We start from the raw sequence: 26729 nt of genomic DNA on the forward strand, positions 1-26729 counted from the left end.
CTACATTTGTGTTTGTCAATACACGTGTTGTATGGATTTCCATGTTTAGCAGCTATAAATATCCCTTACATGAACTACGCCAGACCTGATTCAACTCTCCCCCTAGAAGTAAAAGCTTGATACGTAGGCAGTTCGCTCAACAACGAACTCGGTCTTTCTAACATCCAAACCCATTCTCCTCCTAACCACATTTGTAAGGTAAAACTAAATCCACCTTTACAATTGCAATATATTTACTCCATCAAATAATGACAAATGTGTAACAAATCATCAAAAATGTTGGAGCTATTAATTAATTAGAAGATCACTTACATTAGAAAGTCCGAACTCCAATTCTTCCTTGAAAAGCAAAATCATTTAATAATCAAAACCTCTAAATCATTGAAACTATAGAAAGAGAGATGGTTGGGTTACTTACCGCAACGGCATTGCAAGCTAAGCATTTATCATCAATACAAGAAACTACTGAAACACTGAGAAATATCAATGTCACGAAGAATAACAACCTATTCTTCTATTATTGGGTCATGGGTTAACATCCAACCTAATCGGCAATTAACATCAAAAGAATCAATCACGTCAGAGTTCGTTCGTCGGTTTGCAATCAACTCTCCACTTTCTTTCCAATCGCCACCATCACCACTAATTATATCCAAAAATATTGTGGATTAAAACAAAAACTTGTTATATTGTAGAAATATCGTGATATATCCACAAATATCGCCAATATTTATATTAATATGTATCCAAATAAATATTATGATATTTACATGCCCATTTCTGATTTCTCGATATTTATCACAATATATCACAATATTTTATACTATGTCCGAGTATACTACCCGATTAGTGTCGCATGTATTAATTCGTTCACTATTTCACATTTTCTATTGTTAAATCCATTTGGCAGTGGAAATTGCAACTTCAAAAATTTGGTTGCCAAGTTTACCTGTAGTTTAAACTACCAAAGACATAATCACATGATATACGGCGATCTCCAAATTTGCATTATAAATGGAGGCATAGTACAAAATATCCCGATATATCGTGATATTTTGGGATATCTATCTAGATTTCAGATAAAGATATATAAATATCACGATATGTTTAGAGATATATACGACTGTAAATATCGATGATATTTTGACGATATTTGCAATATTTGTGATATTTGGAGATATTTTATGTATATAACAATTTTATTTAATATTTACTATTATATTTCAAATAAATATAAATAATATATCATGATATATCAAGAAATATCTACAATATCTATGATATTTATCGATATTTTAAATATATCTACGATATTTGCATGTGAAACAATGTCAAATATCCCCAAAGAGAAGGATATATCCACGATACATATCCAGAAATTGAGTATCGATAAATACTCATATCCTGATATTTTGTACTATGAATGGGATACATCCGTCAAGTACTATTTGAGATATATTTTGTAATTCGAGAAATAGAAACGACATATGTCGGCATAGAGATTTTGAAGTATACTGAGATTTATTTAAGGTTTTAGTTATGTTTAAGAAAAGGCTAAAATTGATTCGAGTCCCTCCATTTTCTTTCAATAATTTCTGGGCTAAACCTCATTTCTGTTAAAAAAAATGGCGACCACAGCTGCTGCTAGCACTCTCAAAAGAAACATGAAGGTAAGTTTTCTCTTTTCTATGATTGTATCCAACTTTAGCAGTAGCACACCAACTGTTTGTAGAAATACCCTATACATTTTTCAACATTCAACACCAATAATATCTTTCTGTCTGTGTTTAATGTAGACAGCACTTGCGGGACTGAGACGTATAAACTTGGAAGGGCTGCGATGGCGAGTGTTTGATGCTAGAGGCCAGGTTGGGATTCATTCTTTCTTGGTGATTGAGATATGGGTTACTGTTAACTATGTAGTCATGTTTGCAATGAAATGTTATGTAAGGTCTCCAAACATGTTAACTAATCATATTAATTCGTTAGGTCCTTGGGAGATTAGCAGCTCAAATATCTACTGTGATTCAAGGCAAAGACAAACCAACTTACACACCCCATCGTGAAGAGGGAGACATGTGTGTTGTGCTTAATGCAAAAGATATCTGTGTCACAGGAAGGAAGTTGACTGACAAGTTCTACCGCTGGCATACTGGGCAAGTATTGATACTTATGGTCAAGTGTTTCAGTTTTACTGGGATATGATGACCAAGCACTTTAGGTCTTTGCTCTTATTTATTCCATGTTATTTTCTTACAGCTATATCGGGCACCTTAAGGAAAGGAGTTTAAAGGATCAGATGGCAAAGGATCCTACCGAAGTAATCCGCAAAGCAGTCCTTCGTATGCTTCCGAGAAACAAACTGCGTGATGTGAGTGATATATCGTTGCATGCTTTCTTTCAAAAAAGTTATAAAACTTGTTGAGTCATTCCCAGTAACTGATGATAATCACTTTGCTTTACTTATTCTATTTCGGGCCATTAATTTATTTTTGTGATAATGAGTATGGATGAATATCTTCTAACCAATTCGCTAAACTCATTGCCGTTGGAGTAACACTACCACTACTTTTTCCAAAAAAAAGGTTAGCATACTTGCTGACAGAAAGAAAAAGGTATCCGACACGGGGACACACAGATATACCCAAAAATTAGGTATATGACCTTCAATATGTCCATGTGTCGTATCAAACAGATATGTCTTTCTGTAAATATGGGGTATCAAGATTACATGGTTTAGGAGTAGTGTAATGCATCCTATGATGCATGCTAATATTTCCAAGGAAGTCCTAAATTTTGAAATCACTCATCTGGCATCCTTGTTTTACTTTTTCTATTCTGGATCACTAAATAATTATTCTACTAGTGAAATAAGTAAAACTTACAAATGAGAGGAAAGAGTATTGGCAATGCGAGGTGTCCCTAAAACTAAAAATAGTGCTGGATGATAATCATCCACAAATAAGTAATGCTAAAATCACTGGCGTTGAAGTACACTTAATAGTTAGCTCAGTGCAAGGGGATAAAATGAGATCCAGTTATTTGTACATTTTTAAATTTGTTTTAAGTCCAGAGAACTTTTTTAAAGATTTTACCTGTGATAAAGGTATTTCTGTGCTGACATGATTCTGTACCTAACTTCTTAGATTAATAGTGGTACCCATACTCACACTAAATAACCAATCTTGTCCGTCAGATTATTAACCAATGCTTGAGCAAATGATGGAGGTGATTAGTTATTGGTAAAACCTAAGTTACATCGACATGGATATGTGTGTCCATATCGTCTGTATCGGACATGTATACGAAGTGTTTGATACGGTGAAATATTACAAATTGAGGTTATATCGTAGAATATGTGCCCGTGTGTGTCCGACACGGACACGTGGATACGTAATTACATATCCAACATGGGTTATTTTAAAAATATGGCGCGTCCATGTAACATAGGTAAAAACTGATGGACAGATTAAATGACTAGGTCCTCCTATTGGTAACTTTTGAGATATGGTCCGACCATGTGGTGGCAGTGTGGGACCAAGATTTATACCTCAATAGTGAATCAATTGGCTTGTGTACGCTATGCATGCCCTGTGTGATGGGAATCAGCCCATGGTTCCTATTCAGTCATGGAACTGAGACATTTTCCTTTAGTATTCAGTTGGGAAGCCTAACTATATGCTAACTCTTGCGGAAGAGAGAACCCTTTCTGTAGAAACACAGCTCCTGAACTCACAAATAACAGGTTTCGTTACTTCCTACCTTGAGTTAGTATACTCTACAGACATTACAGAGCAGTCCACAAATAGCTTTATTTTGTGTAAACTCCTGCGAGTCCTACGTGTCCACTACACGGAAATAAACCCCTAAAATAAGAAATAAATCACAACCCACTCCTTACAAGTATTCTAGTCCATATTCTGATAAAAATTTGATCCACCTAGTGAAAATCATGAAGTAATCCTAATAGTACTACTAAGCTACTTTTGTCGGCATGGCTATGAAGTCCTTATACCGTCTCACTTTTGCAGGATCAGTATGTTAATGTTTAGACGGATAAGGATGTCACTTTACATTCTTTGTGATCAATGCTTTTGTTGTATATATGTTAACTAGTACTCCCTAGACTTCCGTTCATAAATAACATTAGGAGTTCCAGTTCTGCAACATGTATTGTTTGTGATTTTTCAATACAAAGAAGGTTATCTAATTACTCATTCTGTGCCATACCTATCTGTGAATGCAGGATAGAGATAGAAAATTGAGAATATTTGTTGACAATGAGCACCCCTTTCATGACAGACCCCTTGAGCCTTACATAATGCCGCCTCGTAGCGTGCGAGAGTTGCGTCCCCGTGCAAGACGAGCCATGATTCGAGCTCAAAAGAAGGCTGAAAATCAGCAACAAAAGGGTGATAGTGGTAAAATCGCTAGGAGAAAAAGAGAAATCAACAACGAAATAACCACATGAAGAAAGATCTTGACGCTCGCTCCACCAATTGGTGTCGGTTTCCCTTCAACTTTGCATGTTCTATTTATTTTCTAAGGATCAGCAAGATTTGGTTTGCTGAGTTCTCTATGTTTTTGAGATGTGCAAATAATTTTAGGAGCAGATGTTTGTCATGCGTGATGTTTTCAGTTGGTCTTAAGCTGCTGCTTTAAGCATTTTGAGTCACATTATCGCAAAAGTGGTGCACTAGTTCTAGTTTCATGCTCAGAAATTCAATGTTAATGATGGTAGTTTTTTGTAGAAAACTGATGATTCAGTGAGGAATCGAATTTTGTAATTACAATGGGCTGGCGGGGAAACACTTTTATTCATCGGCATGGTTGTCACCTGTCAGTGCTGGAATTAAGGAAAACTTTCTTAACCCCATTATTTTAGTTAGGGACGCAGAAATTATGTCTCCACTTTTTGAAGAATACTTTCTATGAAATTCCCTTTTGATAGAAAATCATCTTCAAGCCTTCTTTTGTTGCAGCAGGCAAATGGAGAAGTTACAGTTGGTTCCTAGCTGATTAGATCTCTGATTGTCAGTAAATTCTATTAGGCCGCTTCGTAGCAGGAATGCAGGACATGTACGCAAGTGTCCCCTGTATCAGGGTACATTCAAATTTCAATTGACTTTCACTGGGTTTCTCTTGTTCCAGTGAAAGCAAACTCTCCTTTCTTCTTAGTTACCTAACCAGAGGAATCAGTCAAATTAAGGGAAAAAAAAAAAAAAAAAAAAATGGGTTTCAACAACATTATATACAAATTACAAACTGCAAATTGTCTAGAATAATGAGGTATCACGTATCATGTATGGAAAGGAGCCGGAAAATGATGTCTAATTTGTTACCCTGGGCTCTCGTTTGATAGGAACATGCAACACTTCGCTTTGAGAACAATGAAGATATACATACACCTAGAAGGCTAGAAGCAGAGGGCGGGGGGCACCCAATTTTTCTGTCGAAAAAAAAATATTATATAATTTCCCCAAAAAAATATTTGTAGTGTATGTTAGTTGTAGCAGCCCCTCTTGAGTGGCAATCCTGGATCCCCCTGCCTAGAAGCATGCAAAGTTTCTTTGGGGAAGCTTTGATTCAGACATGCTGAGTTCAAATGGACTAATCTCCGCCTTCAACAATTATGCCAAACTGTGGATTCTTTACCCGTTCAGGTGTCTGTTAATTTTGGTTCTCTTTCTCCTCCATAAGTATTTTTCTCTCGCATCTTCATATTACATTATTACCTGTCCCCTTTGAGTACAAAGCTAGCCTGCACCATTCTGAGTTATCTCAAGTTTTATTTCATATCTATCTAAATTGCAGTCCTCATCTGCTGAATGCACAATTCTATATATAAAATATTTGAAATTTGATTGGGGGGGAAGAATGGAAGCTTCTCAAATAATGTAGTTAAGACTGCAATTTAGACATTTCTACCGTAACTAATCGAGATGGTGAAATGTTAAAGACTACGGATTATCATTTCGAATCAGCTAAATGCAACAACCTAAATTCGGTTTTTTCATAAAGGTAAGCATCAACCATTATGGGTTTAATTAGGTATTTTTAACCAATATAGCAGAGTAGTTTTGGGATCCATCACTCACCGAATCTCATGCAGGGATGTTGCCACACTGCCACATCATCAAACCCTTTTGTAAAATCTAAAACTCGGTCAGGGTTAAACCACCCACCCCATCTTGGACTCTTGGTTCACCATTGGGTGTCTCCAGCTCCAGAATATTGTTCATGCCCTTGAACGATTCCATGTACATCAAGATATTTTTTCAGGTATTTGTGCTCATTAAGTGGTTCCAATGGACAATGGTTTTACCCATTTCGAAAGTATACTTGGGATCAGGAACAAAAAAGAACTTCACATCTACACGCATATTTCAATCAAGTACTGAAACTAATCAAATCAAATAAATAAGCTAGGGCGTAAATAAAAGGGAGAAAAAGTAGCTAGATTTATATTTAGAACTCATGATGATCTCATCTCATATTCTCATCTACGGATATTAGCCCAAACATGACTACACATCATCAGCATGCATCATAAACTCCATCCATCATCTACATAGAAAACTCCATCATCTCAAGTTATAACTATTAGCTAGCTAGCTTACTCATCTAGCTATCTCTATGTCTCCAACTATTAAACCTCGATCATCATAACTAGCTAGCTAGAACAACTAAATAGATCAACTCATCAACATAAGCACTATTGTTTGTTAAAACAAGCTAGCATTTAAATATAGATAAACTAATGATTGATCAAAGATGAAGAGTGAGATCCAAGTCCTCCCCATTAGCATTGTCTTCTTCTTCGGATGTAAATGAAGGGAGAGAAACTGAGTAGTCATTGTGCCGTTGAGCTTGAACACCAAGAGAATAGTAGTACTGCTGATCTTGATAACACATTTGAGGTGGTGGGCTTACTGAGTCCATCTGAACCCATTGTTGCTGATGCTGAAATGGGGGTGGTGGAGTAGTTGGGTGAACAGGTTGTTGTTGTTGCTGCTGCTGTTGCTGGGGTGGAAGAGACGACCTTGACCAGCAGCAAACTGCTCAGCTGCAAAGAAGCCTACCCTTCGAGCAGCCGCTCTTTCTTGCTTATGGGCATTCTGGTGACCACCCAAGGCTTGTGAAGTCAAGAATGTTCTATTACAATAGAGACAAGAGAACTTTCTCCTTGACACTACTGGGTTTTCTGGACTAGTTTCTTCAGATGTTAGTAGTGGAAGTAATGGTGTTTTTGATGATGGTTTGAGGAACTCATAGTAATAACCTGAATCTGCCATTGATGAAATATGTTGCTTCAAACTTCAAACTTTGCAAAACTCAGAACTGAAAGAAATTAAAGGAGAAAAAAAAATGAGGAGGTGTGTGTGGGTTTGAGGGTGAGACTTGAGAGAGGGGTTTATGAAGAAGGGAATGAAGGGGGGTATGCTTCTTTGTCCAAAACTATCACGTAATATGATTGGTTGTGAACTCAAATTACTCAAGTGACCCTAGTAGCTTATAGGGTATCTAGATGTACACTAGCAAAATGGTGAAACTTCTCTTCTCACATTTTTTGTGTTAAAGCCTGTTATTTACTGGTTATTACGTACCACCAATATCAAGTCACGTGTTTTTTTTTTCTTGAATTTTCTTTTTTAAATTATTAATTTGTCTACTTAATTAACTATTTTACCAAATAGATCATATGGCATATAATTGATTTTTGGAGTGTTCACAATTCCGAACGGAATACAATTCCATTAGATATTTTAATTTTTAAATAGAAAAAACAACCCAGAATCAAAATATTGATGATTTCAAAATTAATCCAAATCAAAATATGATATGAATTGAAATATTGTGAATTTTGATTTTCTATATTTCTGAAATTCCAAAATCCCAAACCCAAACCAGCTAACAACTGATTTTTCTTGCATATATTATTGGTTTAGTTCAAACTTTAAAACTTAAGTGGGTGTTTGGTTCTCATTTTTTCAAAAAATCATTTTTTCTTAAAAAACATTTTTATGAAAAAGTATTTATTCTAAAAACAGTTTTTCAATAAACATGTTTGGTTGTGATTTTTCTTAAAAGCTATTTTATGAAAACAGATTTCGCACTATGTTTCTCGATATATTTTGGCATATCGTGGCATAAATCACTAAAGTCTAAAACATCCGGAGAGTTCATTTGCCTTTAGCACTCAAAGTGTTTCTTTCAAAGAAAAATAGTTTTTTAACTTGAAAAACAAGTTTTACCTAATTATCATAAAATAATTTTTTGGAATCAAAAAGTGTTTTTTGGAAGAAAAACTATTTTTTTTTTAAATAGAAACCAAACACATTTATTTTTTCAAAAAATATTTTTTCACTAATAAACACTTTTTGGCAATAAATAAATAGGATCCAAACACCCCCTAATACTAGCTGAAAACAATTATCCTTTCTTTGCATTGTCTTTTTTTCACACTTTGTTGTGTAAATTCATGTGTGTCTAACTTTATTGCTGCTCCATCCAAGCTAGGTGCTGCTCCTAGAAAATAATCCTAACTCCCTTGATTAAGTGACCTCAATATATACTTCAAATCCTTTCTTTGCGTTCAAAATTAATTCTAACCACTAATATAATATATCAACTAATCACTAATGTACTTAGAAAGAGAGATTATCAAATTAAATATCAAATTTTAAAGGAAATCCCAATTAATAATGTAATAGAGTAAGTATAATAAAAGTGAAAGATAAAAAGGAGAGTAGTTAAAATTAGTATGACATGGGGGTAGAAAAGGGAAGTGAGGGGGAATATACAGGAACGGAAGAAAGAAAGGACAAGGAGTGAGAGTTCTTGATTGAATGCAGGTGGTGTTATGTCGGACGGCCTCAAACGGGCAAACTTACACATCCATCCATCCATGACAGCTGCAGAGCGTACCAACTAACAATGCAACGTGGTGCTTTATTATTTCATTTGATCATCACCTTTTTCTTCCTTCTTTCAAGCTATATATCTCTGAGCACCTGCACTCCTGACACGTATCCTTCTCCTGATTGGGCAGGAGAAACCTCTCCTCCAATCATCACTCACTTCCTCAAAACAGAAAATATTCCATCTCTCTCTTTATCCCAATACAGTCATTACTTTTCACTAGAACGTAAACACATGAACCCAAGTACTCCATCACTAGTTCTGATCACTGATGTGAGTTATATATATATTAACGTACATCAAGTATTGTACACATCTCTAAACGTATATCGTTGATTGATATTGAACAATATATATTGTGCCAAAAAGCCCAAAAGATTTTACTGCTTTTGCAACCACCTATTTCTTTTCACTTTATCCTTGAATGGTAATACTAGGTTGGCGCTCTCTGCATTCCCAACTCCCTTTATCCGTTATCTTTATCTGACCTACGGTTATACTGTTAAAGTAACTTGGTCCAGCTGTTGATTTATGTCACAAGTACATCTTCTTATGACCCATCCCATCCACATTCTCTTCGCCCATTTTTTTCCACTTTCGACTTAACATTTTATGTATGGAGCACTGAACTTGAGAAATGTTTTTCATGGGAAGCTATAAATAGAAAGGAAACTCAAAGAAAAATGCTAATAAACAACTCATTTATTATCAGTTGCACTGGTGCTATTTCAAAACAAAAATATGTCTTGTAGAGAGGTGCAAAATTTTCATTTTCTGTTTTCTAAATTTCCAAAATGTGTACTTAAGTTAGAAACTTGAAACTGTTATCAAAATTTAACCTTACACAACATTAAGGAATTAAATTTCGTTTTCAGTTATTATTTTGGTGACCATAGAAAACGGAAAATATATAAATTTTTGAGAAATTTTCTCAAAAAGTAAGAGAAAATATACGAATACATCAAGAAAAATAAAAAATATGGGTAACAACTATTCTTTCAAATTTAAATGTCTATATACCAAAAATGACCAAAATAAGACATATATGATAGGAAATTTCCCAAATAGTAACCACTCTCCAATTTTGACTTTTCAACCTAACTTTTGACACTTTGCCCTTCTCCTTATTTTCAACCAATGCTCACGTGGATCACCTACAACACTCTCTCTCTACTGTTAGTAAATAATTAGTGATTTTAACTGATTTGAAGTGATTTGATGAGTGTGTGGATAGATACCACAGATTATCTTAGAGATGAAGAGATGCAAATTAACGGTCACGAACGCATCTGTGGTTTGAAAACATCGAGATTCGTAAACATCACTACTAAAAAAATGACTTGTGATGACGGCTTTTAGCCATCATGAAACAGGTTTAATGACATTTTTTTCGTTTAAAAAACAACCGTCATTATAGAGCCTATCATAAAAGTTAACAAAAAACGTCATAAAGTTGATGACGGTTCTGGAGAAGCTGACATCAAAGCTTGAACTTAATATGACAAAAATTCATTTATAAACATCATAATTGGATCCTTTTGCATGACATGTTTTACTTAACCGTCATAGTTTATTAAAAAAAGTGTCAAAAACTAAACCTTCATTTATGACTATTTTTATTTAATTGTCACCCTGAGAAACAAAAGCGTCAAGAAATTAACACTAAAAACTGTTAAGAATTGGTATGCCACATAACAGTTCTTTGGAAGCCGTCATAGCTTTTTTTTTTTTTTTTTTTTTTTTTTCCTATAAATCTGAAAATTCCTGTAAATTTGAAATTCCTGTAAGCCCAATGCATTCAAACACCTTGACAACTCAAGTCCATTACGAAAACAAGAATCATACTTTTATTACCAACATAAATCATTCCAAGAACTTGTTCATATTACATGATTTATTCACAACAAAAAAAATTAAATAACTTAAACACTTGATTCAAAATCAAGTCATAATCCAACAATATAATGCAATTTACATAACCCATCTAACAAATTGCTAATCAACCGATCCATCAACAAACTTAATCGAGCTACCATGCTATCTCACTTATAACCTAAAAACAATATGAAAAATAATGTGTTAGTTTGTTTAATAAGTAAACTAAAAATATAATCATATAACTACTAAATGAAAAAGATACGATCAACGCTACTATGAGAGATAATCATGTTGGTTAAGCCCCAAACGTACACCACTGTAGGATATCTAATCTGTATACACAAATAACCCTTTACCTAATATGCAAAGGAAAGAACGTAAAAATTACCAAGAAAAAAAAAAAAATAAGAAATTAGACCTATGGAGAGATGCATTGATGGTGTTGAATCTGTGTTCTACATAATTCAAATGTCTGGTGGGAAAACTTCAAGCTAATATGAATGAACTGATTAGTATTGGTAACTAGAACAAACCATGCACTGACAATTGATAAAATTTTCAACAATTTGGGGTTAGAGTTACAACAGCCATCCTAAGAGCATTAGCTATTGTAACTACTTTGCCCAAGACAACAACCACCAAGGTATCCATTTTAACTCTTAAACCTAGAGACCTCTCAAAACAACAAAAAGATCCATGAAGAAACCCAAGTTTTGCGGAAAGTGGAATCACAACTAAAAAGTACCAAGACGACATCCGTATGCATATTGCAAATAAATGAGAAACTAAAACTTGCTCCTAACCAACTTTAGAACCCACAATCATCCCAAGAACATTACCTCCATTAACCCTCAAGCGCCTCTGACGCTCATCTCATGCCTCACAGAGACAGACTTCCTTGAGGTTCATATACATTTTTCAAAATACTGTTCATAGTTGCTTGTGTCACTAGAACCATAAACTTGATCCTAGGCAAGTTAACTCTAGGCCTAGAGACCGCCTCAAAGCAACTAGCACTTGAAGAAATAAAAGTTTTGCAAGAACCCCACTTAAGAAGACTGAGATCATTCAAATATTGCAAATTTCAGACTAAATCGCACCTCCCAACCTTAAACCCTCCCTGTTCATCCTAAGAACATTAGCTATTATGCTAACTACTCTGTCCAAGACTAATCTATTATAAATAATAACTAATCAGGCTACACCAAGCACATAGGCTTTTTTTAGTAGTGAAAAGAGAAGATAAATGAAAAGCATGTGTCATAATATGTCCTTTTTTTAGTAGTGAAAAGAAAACCAATAATGGTATAGTTCACAAAAAAAATTCACAATGACAATCTCGTACTATCCATTTCCCAATTTATCTACTGCAACGGCCAGGGCATCTAACGCCAGAGTGAGCATGATCTTATTGTAAATAGAAAGACTCCACCAAAAGACATACATAATGTTAACAAATCTGTTATGTGCATTACTGGAGGATCCTTTGCCGAATGGATCCCTTTCTTCCCAGCAGTCGCGTGAGATTCGGCAGCTAGGAGGGCATCATAATAGTTTGAACGTTCCTCAAAATCCCGGTGCGATGACAGGTCCCAAAAGCCACAAGAAACCACCACTCAAAGAATGTTTCCACTTGGTGTTTGGTTGCTTGATGCAGATAGGCAGGAGTTGATTCATCAGCCTCAACTTTGGATGGAGAGACCAAGAAGACGGATCCAAAGTCCATAACTCTAGAATCAGCTAATCCAGGTACAGGTACAGGTCCATCATTCATGCTGACTTTTCTAGAATATTCCATTGAAATGTTTACCTGAAATATGCAAATCAATATGAAAGAAAGTAAAAAAAAAGCATGAACACCGAAACTAAAACAGTTAATAGTGGAATTTTAGATGGAGAAAATAGTAGCACACCTGGCGGCTTATAAGGCGTGTCCGCAGGAACTCCCTTGCTTCATGAGCATAAGGAGCAGGCTTTTCATCTCTACGAGGATATATGATTACCCATCTTGGGAGACCATATACTCAAGAGATTCAGTCGCCGTTCTGCTAATGGACTACCATATGGGACAACATCGTCAGCAACAATGATGCAGTCTCCACTTACAACTTCCACCACCTGGAAACCAAAAGATATAAACAGAGACAAGAAGCATAAGTAGTAATATAGGATGCACATATGTCTTGTTAAAGGCAATACTTGAAAAATTCACTTGCCTTTCCAGTGAAGTTTTGGTCGTGAATTGCTTTAGAATTTGTGGTGGGTGGAACATAGTTTGTCCAATATTTTAGCAGGTCCTTCTTGGCTTGAAGTTTAGCAGTCTTTAGCTTCTGTCTTGCCTCCTCTTCCATCATATTTGCACTCCAATCCAAATATTTAGCCAGCCCCTACATGTTGAGTAATAGGCTGGTCAGGATTATGTAGAAAATTATGTGGGATACTTGGTTACAATGTCTCACCAACCAATTCATTCTCTGGCGTTAGATTCCCAATTCCCAATTCACAATTTATCTACAGCAAAAACCCAAATTAATCTCGTACTATCCATTTCCCGACAAAAAAAAAATGTTGCAGTCAAAACCATCAATATATATTCATTCCAAGAAACAATAAACATATAACAAGACCACTTACAAAGAGATAACAACACCTTCAGCAGAGCATCCAACCATTTTCCAAGTACAAGGAAGGAGGTATATTGCGATGTCTTCAATTCAAGTTCAAAATTCCCAAAAGTAAATGAGAAAATGAAGGAAATGAACGACCAGATGGATGCACTTAGTATGCATAATGAAATTTTCTTAACTCGCGAGGAAAATGATGAAAATGGGTACTGATCGAAAAAAAAATGGAATTGGGCTTGAGCAAGAGATCGGATGTGTTTGGTGGACTGAATCTCTCGATTCCTTGGCCAATTTGCTAACTTATTTTAGAGTACGTGATCAATCTTTAGTTAGAGTTTGAGAGAGGAACAAAAGGAGTAGATGAAACTGTAAAGTTTATCAGGACAGGAAGGAGGTGAATTAGGTTTGAAGAGTATAAACCGATAAGGGGAGAGGTTCAGTGTTTAAAATTTCAACCTTTTCTTTTGTTTCACAATATTTTGAATAAGAAAAAAATGAGTTGGCTCTTTTTGACGCTTTAGTTTTGGGGGCAGTGCTAGGTTTGTTTAATCTCGACGGTTCACCTTTTCTAATGATGTTGGGTCCCCGTCATAAAATCATAATATTTTTGTGACGAGTCATACACGTCATAATGTTGCAACAGTCGTCATAAAATATATATTTAGATTACCAAAAAAAAACAACATATTTTCTTGACGGTTAGGTCATACACGACGTAATGTTGCAATAGCCATCATAAACTTATTATATTTTCTTGACACTTGTGTCATACACAACATAATGTTGCAATAGCTGTCATAAAATTATTATATTTTCTTGACGTTTGTGTCACATACGACATAATGTTGCAATAGCCGTCATAAATTTATTATAGTTTTTTTACGCTTGTGTCATACACGAAATAATATTGCAATAGCCGTCATAAAATTATTATATTTTCTTGACGCTTGTGTCGTACACGACATAATGTTGCAATTTCCATCATAAAAATATTATTAAAAGGCCTATCTTGACGGTTTTTAGCAAAGCCGTCAAGATAGATAAAAAACAACCGTCATAATATGACTTTTTTTTAGTAGTACATTAAGATGGACGGTTTACATTAACACTATTCATATACTATTTTTATTATCAAAAAAATATTTTTAATAAGAAAAATGTAGAGATATTAATAAGAACCAACAAAAATATGAATTATGGTAAAAAATAATAAGATTCTTGTAAAAATAACAGGATAAAAATCATGAATTAAACCAACCCATGTATTAAACCCTTAAACCATCAACAAAAGATGAAAACTAAACAAAATCTACACAGCATCCACAAGACATGTTATGGTTCCACAACTATCAACAACAAAAATAGCAAAAGCACCAGAAACTAAGACAAAAACATAAACCCAAACATAAACACAAAACATAACAACCCTTAATCTTCATCGTCATAGTCATCGTCTTCATCTTCCTCCTCGTCTTCATCATTGCCATCATCACCAGAACTGGAACTATCAGAACTATCATCATCATGTTGGTCTTCCCACATATAATCAATAGGGTCTTCATCAAAATAAGGGTCAAACATCTCTTCATCATCTTCTTCTTCTTCTTCATCAGTGTAGTCATCACTAGAATAACTATCCCACATTTTATCGTCCTCGTCACTTGAGTAATCAGTGCTTTCACCACTTGAACAGTTAGGAAATCCAGGAAGAGGCATGTTGATAAAAAACGATGGAGAGAAAAGTTTTAATTTTGGTAGATTGTTGCTAACAGAAAGAAGATTAGAATGTGAGAGAGATCAAATTTTAGATGACTATTACCCACTGTTATTTTGAAGTGGTTTTAAAGATAAATGTTTGCGGGAAACGAGGCATTGTAATTATGTGGGGTGGTTAGTTTTCTTTTCACCCTTCTTAATGTACCGTAAATTGTCATCATGACACAGAAACAATGAAGGAACAGGTAAGACCAAATTAATTTAGAAAATGGAGCGAATTTTGACCTTTTGTCAAACCCAATGTAATTCGTTTGTTGCCATATTATAGGACATGCAAGTATGCAACTCCGGGCTTGCAACTCGACTAAATTACCCCTAAATTAACCCATAAATAGACCCTAAATGGATTGAATGAATAATTAATGGGTACCCATAATTAATTATCAATGTACAAGAAAGTTACTGATAGTCCTAAGGCCACAATATAGTTATTAATTAGATAGAGGAATATGAATATCATTATTTTGGCGGGAAATTTGAGGATTGACATGTGTCCCCAATTTGTAGAAGACATTTTATTTATTTAAAGGCAATCAAACCCCCTTTCTTTTCTTTTTTTTTCAAATACCCATGTTTATTTCATGATATTTAGTGGCAAACATGCTTTGACATGCTAAAAATCTTCATGTAGAATGTTAATCTTTATATTGATTTTTTTTTTTACCTTATTAGAATTAATTATTTAGACAATGTATAGTAAAGTTGTTGATAGTTCTAGGTTTGGAATATGTTTATTTATTTGATAGAGGAATCAACATGGACATCAGTATTTTGGCGGGAAATGAAGTTGGGTACCCAATGAAGTTTGACACGTGGAGGGAAATGACCTTGGAACGTACGTGTCACAGTAACCGAAACTTAAAGAAATTAATTGGGAATTAGGGGGAAAAACTGTCTTAGTGAACCTCAATTTGGAAACCCTAATTTTTAGTTTCACTTCAATTTCCATAGTATAACCCTCCTTTATGGTTATTGGTGGAGAAATGAGGAAGCTTAACCTGACATGTAGAATGTTATTAGATAAAATGCAAAAATTATTTGGTGGATTTAGTAAGGAAGAAAGGGAGGATTTTGATAATTCCTGTTTTCAAAGTTTTTTGCAAATCCAAAAAAACATGCACGCAACAACTACACTAGTTTGTGTCATAGTTAGCCATAAAGTTGGTAGACTTTGCTATCGGATTGGTAACAAAGATTTGGTGTTCAATAAGAGTGATGTTGCATTGATTATGGGTCTTAGTGTAAACTCTGTTGCTAACTCATTCTACACCACTGATGTGAAGAACAACACATCGGAATTTCGTGCTAGGTTTTTAAAGGAAGCACTGTTAGTGAGACAGAAATATTAAATGCTTTAGTGGTGGCAAAATCCAGTGGTAGTGAAGATAAAAATGATATATTTAGGCTCAATAGGTTGTATGTGCTGCTCCAAGTTGTGCTTCCTGGATCTTCTAGGACTGTAGATGGAAGGTATGTTGATCTTGTAGAGGACCTAGCTGCTTTTGATCAGTTTTCATGGGGCACACCTTGCTTTGAGATGTTGGAATATTGTTTGGATGATATTTACAAAAATGTGTTAGCTGAGAAGGACTCATTTGCAGTTTATGGTTGTGTTATTTGTTTTGATATTTGGACATACCTTCACATCCCCTCTCTTGGGGCTCGTAGGGCATTGAATGGTAAATTCCCAAGAATACTTGAGTGGGTTGTTCAGTTGCCCCCCAAGAACTTACATCTCCAGACTTGGAAGAAGAAGCTCGAGCCTCTTAAGGGTAAGGTTGTTGCCTTTGACACTTTGGATATTAAAGAAGAAGAAATGAATGAAGATATAATGAAGGTGGCTTTCAACCAACAGGCCACACAAAGCGCTGCTTCGGTTTCAGAGGAGATGCTTCAGAGATAGGCACACCTACTGAAAGACATTGTAAGCATATCATTGAAACTCTGCATTATTTATTATTTGACATAAACTCTACATTGTTGATTATAAACTCTACATTGTTAATTATATTTTGCAACTGGATACATCAGCATTGCATTTTTAATTATTTGACATCTGTTACATTCATAAGAAAGGTTCTTAAACTGAAAATATCAGGAAGTATATATTACATTTGTGTTGACTCACAGGATAGGTTCTTAAACTTGATATATCAGAAACTCTATGGTAGTTTTATGTTAACTGATAAAATAGGTTTGTAAACTGGATATATCAGGAACTTTATGTTAGTGCTCATAAGATAGATAGGACTTATAAGATAGGACTCTATGATACACCAGCAATGTTTACTTCAACTAACTTTTGAATACAGGTTAGGGTGGCTCGGAATGACATCAAGTCTGAAATTAGGACAGGTATGGAGACAATACTGTAAGGGGTTTTACAGGGTGGGAAGAAAAGTGGATTGGGTGAACCATCATCATCCCAGGGAGTTGTGAAGGGACCAAGAACAAAGAAAACAAAGGGAAGAAGCTGTATCTACACCAATGCTGATGTTGTTGTCAAAAAACCTACTACACGATTTGTTAAGAATAAAGTTAAAGCTGTTGTGGAAGAAGCTATGTCTACCCCACCTTCTAAGAGGAAGTCATCATCCCCACCTTCTAAGAGGAAGTCATCATCCCCACCTTTTAAGAGAAAGTCATCATCCTCTAAGAAAGTTACATTTGATCTTTCACATGAGGTTGAAGAAAATAGAAAAAGAGGAGTGAATGCGGGGTTTAAAATGGTAAGAAGGAAGGGTGAAGAGAAATAGAGTATGCAGCAAGTGAGAGTCCAGCCACCAAGGTTAAGTAAAGTAAAGGCTGTAAAGGCTAGCAAAAGGCAAACAATTTTGAAAAGAAGTCAAGTCAATGAGAAAAGAAAAGACATGGAGGTTAAGAGCAAGGAAGCTAACAAACCAAAAAGAAGAAGAAATTTGATTGGTTTAGGTGAGGAAGAAGAAGATAGAAATGTTGTTCAAGACTATGAAAATGAAGTGACTGAGGGAGAGGGTAGTGAAACTGATCTTGTTGCAACAGAACTGATGTTTTGAGAGATATTAGTGAAGAGTTACCCAAGACTCGTCATGATGACCAGGTGATGGGGGAAAACCATGTACATGGGTTTTTCCAAGAACCTGAACATGAAGGCCCTTATGATAATGATGAGGGTGCTCCAAAGATTTTTGTTGAGGAGGTTGAAGAGAGGGTTGTAAATACCTACAAATGTCAAGAGAATGTGGTTCAGGAGTCTTTGAGCAATGAAGTGCAGGAAGAGGGTGTGGGAGAGCCTGTTGATAAGAATACGGGGGAGGGATTCAATGAAGTGCTGGAAGAGGGTGTGAAAGAGCCTGTTGATGAGAATGTGGGGGAGGGATTCAATGAAATGCTGGAAGAAGGTGTGAGAGAGCCTGTTGATGAAAATGTAGGGGAGGGATTAAATAACCATACTGTGGTTGGCTTTCCCCTAGTGGAAGACCATAATATGGATGTTGTTGAGCATGTGCCATTTATTAGTCCCTTGGCCATTGCTGCTGGAGATGGTCCCTTACCTACACCTAATGTTGATGTTCCCTCCAATTATGATGTTGATATTGATGGGGAAGAAGTCCTGAACTCAGAAATGGAGAAGGTCACATTTTCTGCTTTACTTTCTTGCAGTAGTGACATAACTGACTTGCCTGTATTGTCACCCACAACCGCTCAAACCTTTGAGGTAGATAGTCAACAAGAAACTACCCAAGAATCTATTGTTGTTATGAAATCTAAAAATGATAATGTGATGTTGGGAGAACATGATAATGATGTAGATGATGATGATGTTGTGGAGGGGGAAATGGTGGTCCCTGATGTGGTGCGCATACAGAGTCAAATGGCAAGTGAAATGGAAAAGAAAATTGAAGAAACACACGAAAGAAGAAAGAAGAGAAGGCAAGGGATGCAAGGTCAGTCATGGGAAGAAAAAATTGGACAGGAATGTGATGAGCTAATCAAGTCTGCTCTGGCCAAAACATTTATCAAGAAAACCACCACCAAAGGTGACCTCCTCGTACTACAGTACAATTGGAAGATGTTCACAAGGTTGCAGAGTCCACAAAATTGTTTAGATGTTAGAGTGTTTGGATACAACCAGTCCATTTCAAGGTTACGCCCATCCATTCATTGCATGGAAGAGAGTGGGTAGATGGGGAGGTCAAGATTAATAACTAACATATTATCTTACATTAACCATCAAAGAACTTCTGCATAATAATGTTTAAAATTCTATGACTCAGGTGATCACCATATATGTGAAGCTGTTGATCAGGTGGTACATCCAACATTGTAAGAAAAATGACATTCCAAAAGAAGCAACATATACTATCATTGAGGATGTATACTTTTCTATAAGTTGTATCTCATTGGTTGATGGAATTTGTTTTGTATAGTTCACCTTACTGATGAAGTACTTCATGATTTTGTTGATGTAGAAATTCATGAACAGAGAGTATACAAACTTTAAGAAAAATATGGAAGACCAAACCTTTAGTGGTGCAACTCCTGATGACAGAGTAGATAGTGATGCGTATCATCCACATGAAGTTGTTAAAGAGTACTTAGACCCTTATGAAGGAAGAATTAAATATCAAGCATACCCATCCAGGGCAATGGGTCTTATCATTCCTCTTCAAGTTGAAGGTAGCCACTGGGTTCTTGAAGTCTACAATTTTGGAAAGAGAAAAATCTACAACTATGATTCTCTTGGTCTGAAGAAAGTTTCTGATAAGCAACTTGCTATAGAGACTTGTCTTACTTATGTCATGAGGTGTGCTAATCCATCGTTACCTCATGATTTGGGAGCCCCTTGGGCTCGTGAGTTTGTGCCTGTTACTCAACAACCAGATACAAATAGTTGTGGCCTCTTTTGCCTAACTTATCTAGACTGCCTTCTGAGGGGTGTACCTGAGGAAGTAAACAAAATAGATATGCAACCCCATCGAATAAGGAAGAGGATTGGAATGGATATAATTAATTATGGGTTGAATCCAGTTTCAAAAAGCAGGCAAGGAGAAGAGTTTGGAGGATGCTAAAGAAGTCGGTATGTGAGTAGGGAAATCACTATGAAACAGTTTGGTGGATGCTACTTCTTCTATTTTGTGTTTAGTGAAATAGATACTTCTTCTATTTTTTGTTTAGTGAAACAGATAACTTCTTCTATTTTGTGTTTAGTTGTCTAATTTTAGTATGGTAATATCATTTTGTGGTGCCGTTAGCTACGAATTTGTGATGGAATTTGTCATTCATTGCTTCATGCTTTCATGGAGTGATAAGTTAAGTTTTTAGTGAAGCATTTTTTATGGAATTTGTTGCTGATAGTTCCTACAATGCAATATGGTTATTGGAATATTTTGTTTCATCAAACATTTGTGTATAGTTTAGGTGGGAAATATTTGGGCGGGAATAGTTTGGCGCCAATACCACTTGGGTGGGAAAATAGTGTGTTTTTCCTTTATAAGTACAAACTAGGGTTGCCTTCCTTAGTCCATCCCATTTCTCTTTCTCTTGTTTTTCTCGTTCGAAATGGGTGGGGGTGAGGATTCTACCAAGAATAATACAAATGTTGGTTCATCATCAACCAACTATGGCAAATGTTTTGAGTGTGGGGAAACTGGACACTAGAAGATCAACTGTCCATGGGCAACTACGCACTGTCCGCTATGCTCAAGTATGAATATAAGGTATGGTGTAAGTACAAAGCCACATAGCCTGGGAAGAAGGTTTCTCTCATGCAGGGCCGATCCATGCAAGGGTTTTAAATGGATAGATCTAGAAGGTGAAGGGACACATAAGGCTAAAACACCTGCTAGTGAAGCAAAGGTGACAAAGGAAACCCAATTGCAAATCACCATTGATGGTCCTATTAAAATGAAAATAGAGGGCAGTGTTAATGATGTTAGCCAACTTGTAAAGAAACTATCCATTAAAGACTGACCGTGTTATATTATAGTTACTGATATTAATATTACAAGAAGGTGTCCATTCATTATAAACCAACTTAATTATGAAACCAAAATTGCCAACCAAAACTATCCAAAATATCAACTCCGAAGTAAATCCAAAATATCAACTCCGAAGTAAAGCCAAAACTATCCAAAATATCAACTCCAAAGTAAAGCCAAACTATCCAAAATATCAACTCCGAAGTAAAGCCACAGGGTAACCATTTAAAACTAACATCAAACAAACAAACAAACCAAAGCTGCCACTATTGGTGATTGGTTAAAAGGAAGATCATATGTACTCTTCATATTCAAAATCTGGTGGAATCCCAGCTGAAAAATCAATCCACTCAGCATCATCACTGCCAACCGTGCAAGTTGCCTTATTGTGTCCAAGACCACCATAACGCGTACACCTTCTTCTTTGCACTGGGACTCCCTCTCCTTTAGAGCGCTTTCTCTTTTTATGTGGTCTTCCGGGCATCACCTCATCAATGGGTGGACGGACGATGATGCCATCATAAACCCAAACCCAATGTTTTTTTCCTCTTAATGGTGTCCAGTTCTCTCTCTATATGTATACATCATCGTTTATTTTGTGTACCAATGCAAGCAAAAGTCATATGCACATAGCTTACCGTCATCGATTGCCTTCATAGCATGGCTACAAGGAAGACCAACCTGCTGAAAGAAACCACACGTGCAAGTCCTCTCCAAAAGGTCTACGGTGTCAGTACGGTCCAGTGATTGCACATAGTAAGCATGCTCACTTGCCTTTGTTGCTGTGAAACGTCTACTCGTATATCTCGACGAGATGAGCACTTCCTCAGCTAATTTGGTCAGTTTTGCCTTCAGCTTTGACGCCATCACCCGGTAATCATAAAAATGTTTCATTATGTTCAACCTGATACCATTGACAAGAGATGTCATTGGCATAGCTCTCTCTGGAAGTATCATCTTGTTCCAGCTCTCTATGTGATTTGTGTAGCAAATGTCATACCTTCTCATTGGAGCAAAAGCACAACACCATGACTCTTTTGGAATCTTTACAATCTTTGCATAACCTTTGATGTCGGCACAGTAAATTTGGCTCATAAGTCTTACAAATTCTGCACTGCTCATAAGTTTCAAAGACTCTCTTCACCTTCCCTTTTATCTCTTGCTTAGTCATACAGTTTGAAATGTGTTGTGCACAAAAGCAATGGACCGCATTAGGAAGTATTTTAGGCACGGCTTGAAGAATGCTTACATGCCTATCAAAGAGAAGAACAAAGTTTTGCTCCGGCCCCAACAACAAGGTCTCTTAACTTTTCTAAAACCAATCCCAAAGGTCATTATTTTCCTTTGGGACTATGGCAAATGCAATTGGAAACACGTGGCTATCGCCATTAGCCGCGATAGCAGTTAGTATGATTGACTTGTACCTACCTGTCATGAAAGTGTCATCAATCATAATCAATGGACGAAGACATCTTTTGTAAGCTCGGACAGTAACGACGTAACTCACAAACAAATGTTCAAACTTGTGCTCAGGGGCCGATGATGTTTGTAGCTCGGTGAAACAATCTGAATCCACTCTTTTAAGTTCTTTACAATAATTTGACAACATTTGGTACGACTGACTGAAGCTTCCCCTTATCTGCAAGCAAAAAAGCCAAACAAACATAAGTTAGTTGTTGCTACCGTTGCGTTCATCAGTTGCTGATATAGCTAAGGCAGTTACCTTCTGCATTGCAATTTCTTTTGCTTTCCAAGCAACTTTATACGACACATTTGTCTGGTGTGCGCCCTTAACCTCTAACTGCAACTGTTTCGGAGCCATATCAATATTGTCCCTAAGTTTTGATTTCACAACTTCTGAAACCCATTTTGTATCAGCTTGTTTATTAGTTGCAATTGCTTTATCTTGTGAACATGTATGTGCTTCTCTGAAGGTTATAATAACCCATATATCAGAACCAGTGGTCGGCTTTGCAAACAAATGAAATGTGCAACTAGGAGACTTACACTTCATATAAATCCTATCAGGAGAAGTGCTCGCACGACGTAAATCAAACATGTTTGCTATTACGTATAACTTCATGTCTTTTATAAGATCATCCCGAGTAGGATAGTGTTGTCCTACTTTAGGAGGAACAAACTTCAGGGTCACATGAGGAGGAGTTACATCCACTTTAGCTAGTGTTTCTGGACTATGGGGAGAGCGAAGAGGATCATATCCTTGATGTAAGTCTTTTGAATTGAGATCTTCTGCACCGAATAGCGTAGCATCAACCATTCCATCTATTTCAATATCAAGTTCACTTTGGCCTTCCTCATCATTAACAGTCATATCAGGTTCATTTTGGCATTCCTCATCATCAACAGTCATATCAGGTTCACTTTGGCCTTCCTCATCATTAACAGACATAGGCGTGTCTCCCCAAAAAAACTCTTGACTACGGTTAGGAGTCAACCATATATCATAATCATCATCCAATAATTGAACTTCATCATCATCATCTTGATTACCACCATTTACTACTCTAACTTCATCATTATCATCTTGATTACCACCATTTACTACTCTAACTTCATGTAGTATTTCAACTTCATCATCATCACCCTCATTATTGTCAATATTTTGATTCATGGAAATTCTATATTCCTCAGGGATATCCTCTGTATCACCATATGGATTTTGGGAATCAAAGTCATCATAATCAGGTTGATTAAGATCTGGTACACCATCTTGCTCATCACCATCATTGACCGTCCCTCAGATTTTATCGAATTAGCTCCCCACTATCGCAAAGAATCGAACTATATGTTACCTTGCAAGGTTATAGTGTGTACCTTCCACAAACGGAGAAGGCGGTGTGACCGTTTTTATCTCAGACCAAGGTTTAGGTGTAACTTCAGAGGAAACACCCTCTGGCCAAATATCTATATTTCAATGAATACTCAGTAAGTTCCACACCACTATCAGCAACAGGTAAGCTATCATCTATCAACATATCCCATTGATATCGAAGACTCACCTACCATCACCTTTTCGAACGTTGACAAGCTGTGAGGTTGAATGTGTTCTTTGACGTCGTGAATCTCCACATCTTCCCATTGATGAGTCCCCACTCTCCCACTCTAGGGTTGGTCAAGGGGACTTTCTGGAAAACCAAAGATTCATAACTATCATGAAATAAAGCATGTACCCACCCTCACTAATAATGACCTAACCAAATGGAACTGCATTACTTACCAATTGCTTCGTCGACAATTTTAAATTGGTTGATAGGACACTTCTGACGAGCTAGCTCCTTCTATTTCAGAAAAGAGTGTTTGATAGGAGAAGCACTGCTTGGAATCGCGTCTTTCTGTTTTAAAAAAGAGTGTTTGATAGGAGAAACACTACTTGGAATTGCGTCTTTCTGTTTTAAAAAATAGTGTTTGACAGGAGAAACACTGCTTGAATTGCGTCTTTCTTAAACAACTCAGTAGCAACTTCTTTCTTTTTAACACTAGGTTGTCCATTGCTTACCACTTCTACTTCGTTGATAACCCAAACCGTCATTGTTTTTCTTGGAGACTTTCTTTGTTTCATAATCATGTTCAAATAATTTGTTTCTTCATCAATTCGACACGGGGATTTCTTCATCAAGAATCTTATAGAAAAAGTAGATCTTTTTCTCGACGACACACCTTCCACGGTACTCATGAATCCTTCAAATGAAATACCCCCATCACGAACTCTCAGTTTCACCTCGCCACCAACATACTTCATCCAGCCATACTTGTCCGCTTTCATCTCCCCATTGTAGTGAATAAGAACATCAAAATAAGTACCTAACCAGTAAGTATAATAAAAACAACCAAAAAGTGATGGTTACAAATAAGTACCTAACCATAAACCATAAAAACTGAAAAGTAAATTCAAACATTTAAGCACAAAACCAGTTAAATTAACGGGTTAAACTAACACTTTTAGGACATTTATGACAGAATCCATCTTAAATGCCTTAATATTAAACCCAACATTAAATATAGAATCAACATGAAAACCACCAACATTCTACCACAACTTTAGAATCAACAGAATCAACATGATGCATGGAGACGTCATAGCTGTTTTCAAAACCCTCTTCCTTGAAAGATGAAACGTCAAACAAACAAAACACTAAACTACGTGGAAAACAAAACCGTAGACCCAAGGCCCTAGATAGCTTAAAAACAACAAACTATACCTTTATCATGTGAATGTGTCATGTTTTCCATGTCAAACCTTAAAAAATACAAAAAATAGAGGGACAATGACGAGGAGGAGGAAGAAACAACCAAGAAAAAAACAGAAACTTTGAGCTTTTGTCCTTATTTTTTGAGGTTGGCTCAAAATACGAGGTAAAAGTTAAATGTAAACAAAAATCATTGACAACAATATTAGTTACCATTATAGCAACCACTACAACATGTTTTGATTAACGTGTTTTCTTGATCAAGATCCAACGGTTGTCCATCACTGCAAAGTCAAACTCATCAGGTACAATATGATAGAGTTATGCGCAGTGGGTAAAGAGGAGAGAGAGAGTGTTGCAGGTCCACGTAGGCATTGGTTGAAAATAATGAAAAGAGCAAAAGTGTCAAAAGTTAGGTTGAAAAGTCAAAATTGGAGAGTGGTTACTACTTGGGAACACATTGACATTATGGGTTAGTACTTGGGAAATTACCCTATATGATACATACATCCATGTTCCATAGTCACTTTCTCAAAATGAACAATCTTCTCAAATAGACATATATGATATATCTCAATAATCAAATGTCCCCCATAAAAAAAATAAAATCAAAAAATCAAAAAGGAAAATGCAAAAGGGATGGTAAGGTTAGCCTTCATGATTCCGAATGGAATATCGGAATTCCAATCAATATTTTGGTTTTTCAAAAATCATGATTCTGAAATTAGTCAAAATTCCAAATATGCCATGGGTAGAAATATTATGAATTTCGGTTTTTGGATTTGTCGGAATTTCTTCGAAAACTTGCAAACATGAAATGTAGGGATCGAAATGTTTCTATTCCCAACGAAAACGAAAAATTTTGTGAAAATTTCACAAAAAATTCTGAAATTTAGTTCCTTTTTAGTTGTTACGAATATAGCAGTACTTAACGTCTGAACCTGTTTGTTTGTTTTTTTTTTTTTTTTTTTATTTACTAACTACCGTAGCTATTAAGGGCATCTCCAATGGGGGGTGTAAAATTACACCTCCACATAGACTCCACCTAGGTATCATTAGGATTTAACAACTCCACTTACACATTAATTTATAGACTATATATATCCACACTCTTTAGCTCACAATGGAGAGATGTTAAAAAAAAAATATTTAAAACTTGGACGTCACTTGGAGTGACGTTTGAGTTTAATTTAAAGAGGGACGTCACTTGGAGTGACGTCCGAGTTTAAAAACTAGAAATCAACACTTAAGAACTAAATAGAGAGATCACTTGGAGTGACGTCTGGACATACTTTAAATTCAAACGTGACTTGGAGTAACGTCCGAGCTATTTAACAATTTGTATTTGGGTGGGGAATTCC

General features: G+C 36.0%; 2 protein-coding genes across 3 annotated transcripts; one reads left to right on the forward strand and one right to left on the reverse strand.

Annotated features, from left to right (window-relative positions):
* The first annotated feature begins 1399 nt into the window (after nt 1-1399).
* LOC147496525 (Ribosomal protein L13 family protein) lies at nt 1400-4871 on the forward strand. The gene is made up of 5 exons (XM_086559523.1): nt 1400-1670; nt 1797-1868; nt 1990-2156; nt 2260-2371; nt 4247-4871. The coding sequence occupies exons 1-5, from the start codon at nt 1626-1628 to the stop codon at nt 4469-4471; spliced, it is 621 nt and encodes a 206-aa protein (XP_086415649.1). The 5' UTR covers nt 1400-1625; the 3' UTR covers nt 4472-4871.
* Nucleotides 4872-12694: 7823 nt separating this feature from the next.
* On the reverse strand, nt 12695-13847 carry LOC147496526 (ribonuclease TUDOR 1-like). 2 transcript variants are annotated; one of them, XR_015196599.1, is made up of 4 exons: nt 13435-13847; nt 13264-13311; nt 13017-13187; nt 12695-12918 (listed from the first exon to the last, which is right to left on the reverse strand). XR_015196599.1 is itself a non-coding variant. In XM_086562466.1 (4 exons), the coding sequence occupies exons 2-4, from the start codon at nt 13269-13271 to the stop codon at nt 12784-12786; spliced, it is 318 nt and encodes a 105-aa protein (XP_086418592.1). In that variant the 5' UTR covers nt 13272-13311; nt 13435-13845; the 3' UTR covers nt 12695-12783. The 2 variants fall into 2 exon arrangements, 1 of the variants encoding a protein (XP_086418592.1); XM_086562466.1 differs by having other exon boundaries at nt 13260-13311; nt 13435-13845.
* Between the last annotated feature and the right edge of the window lie 12882 nt (nt 13848-26729).

Source organism: Coptis chinensis, chromosome 5, assembly GCF_015680905.1.
Source record: "Coptis chinensis isolate HL-2020 chromosome 5, ASM1568090v1, whole genome shotgun sequence".
In the NCBI taxonomy this organism is placed as follows: domain Eukaryota; kingdom Viridiplantae; phylum Streptophyta; class Magnoliopsida; order Ranunculales; family Ranunculaceae; genus Coptis; species Coptis chinensis.

What these genes read in the sequence shown, in the direction of transcription:
- LOC147496525 (XM_086559523.1), top strand. Translation starts at nt 1,626, where the DNA reads ATGGCGACCACAGCTGCTGCTAGCACTCTCAAAAGAAACATGAAG. An exon ending in TGTTTGATGCTAGAGGCCAG is followed by an intron (nt 1,869 to 1,989) that starts GTTGGGATTCAT and finishes TTAATTCGTTAG; the next exon opens with GTCCTTGGGAGATTAGCAGC. An exon ending in TTCTACCGCTGGCATACTGG is followed by an intron (nt 2,157 to 2,259) that starts GCAAGTATTGAT and finishes ATTTTCTTACAG; the next exon opens with CTATATCGGGCACCTTAAGG.
- LOC147496526 (XM_086562466.1), bottom strand. An exon ending in ACCAAAACTTCACTGGAAAG is followed by an intron (nt 12,919 to 13,016) that starts GCAAGTGAATTT and finishes TTTGGTTTCCAG; the next exon opens with GTGGTGGAAGTTGTAAGTGG.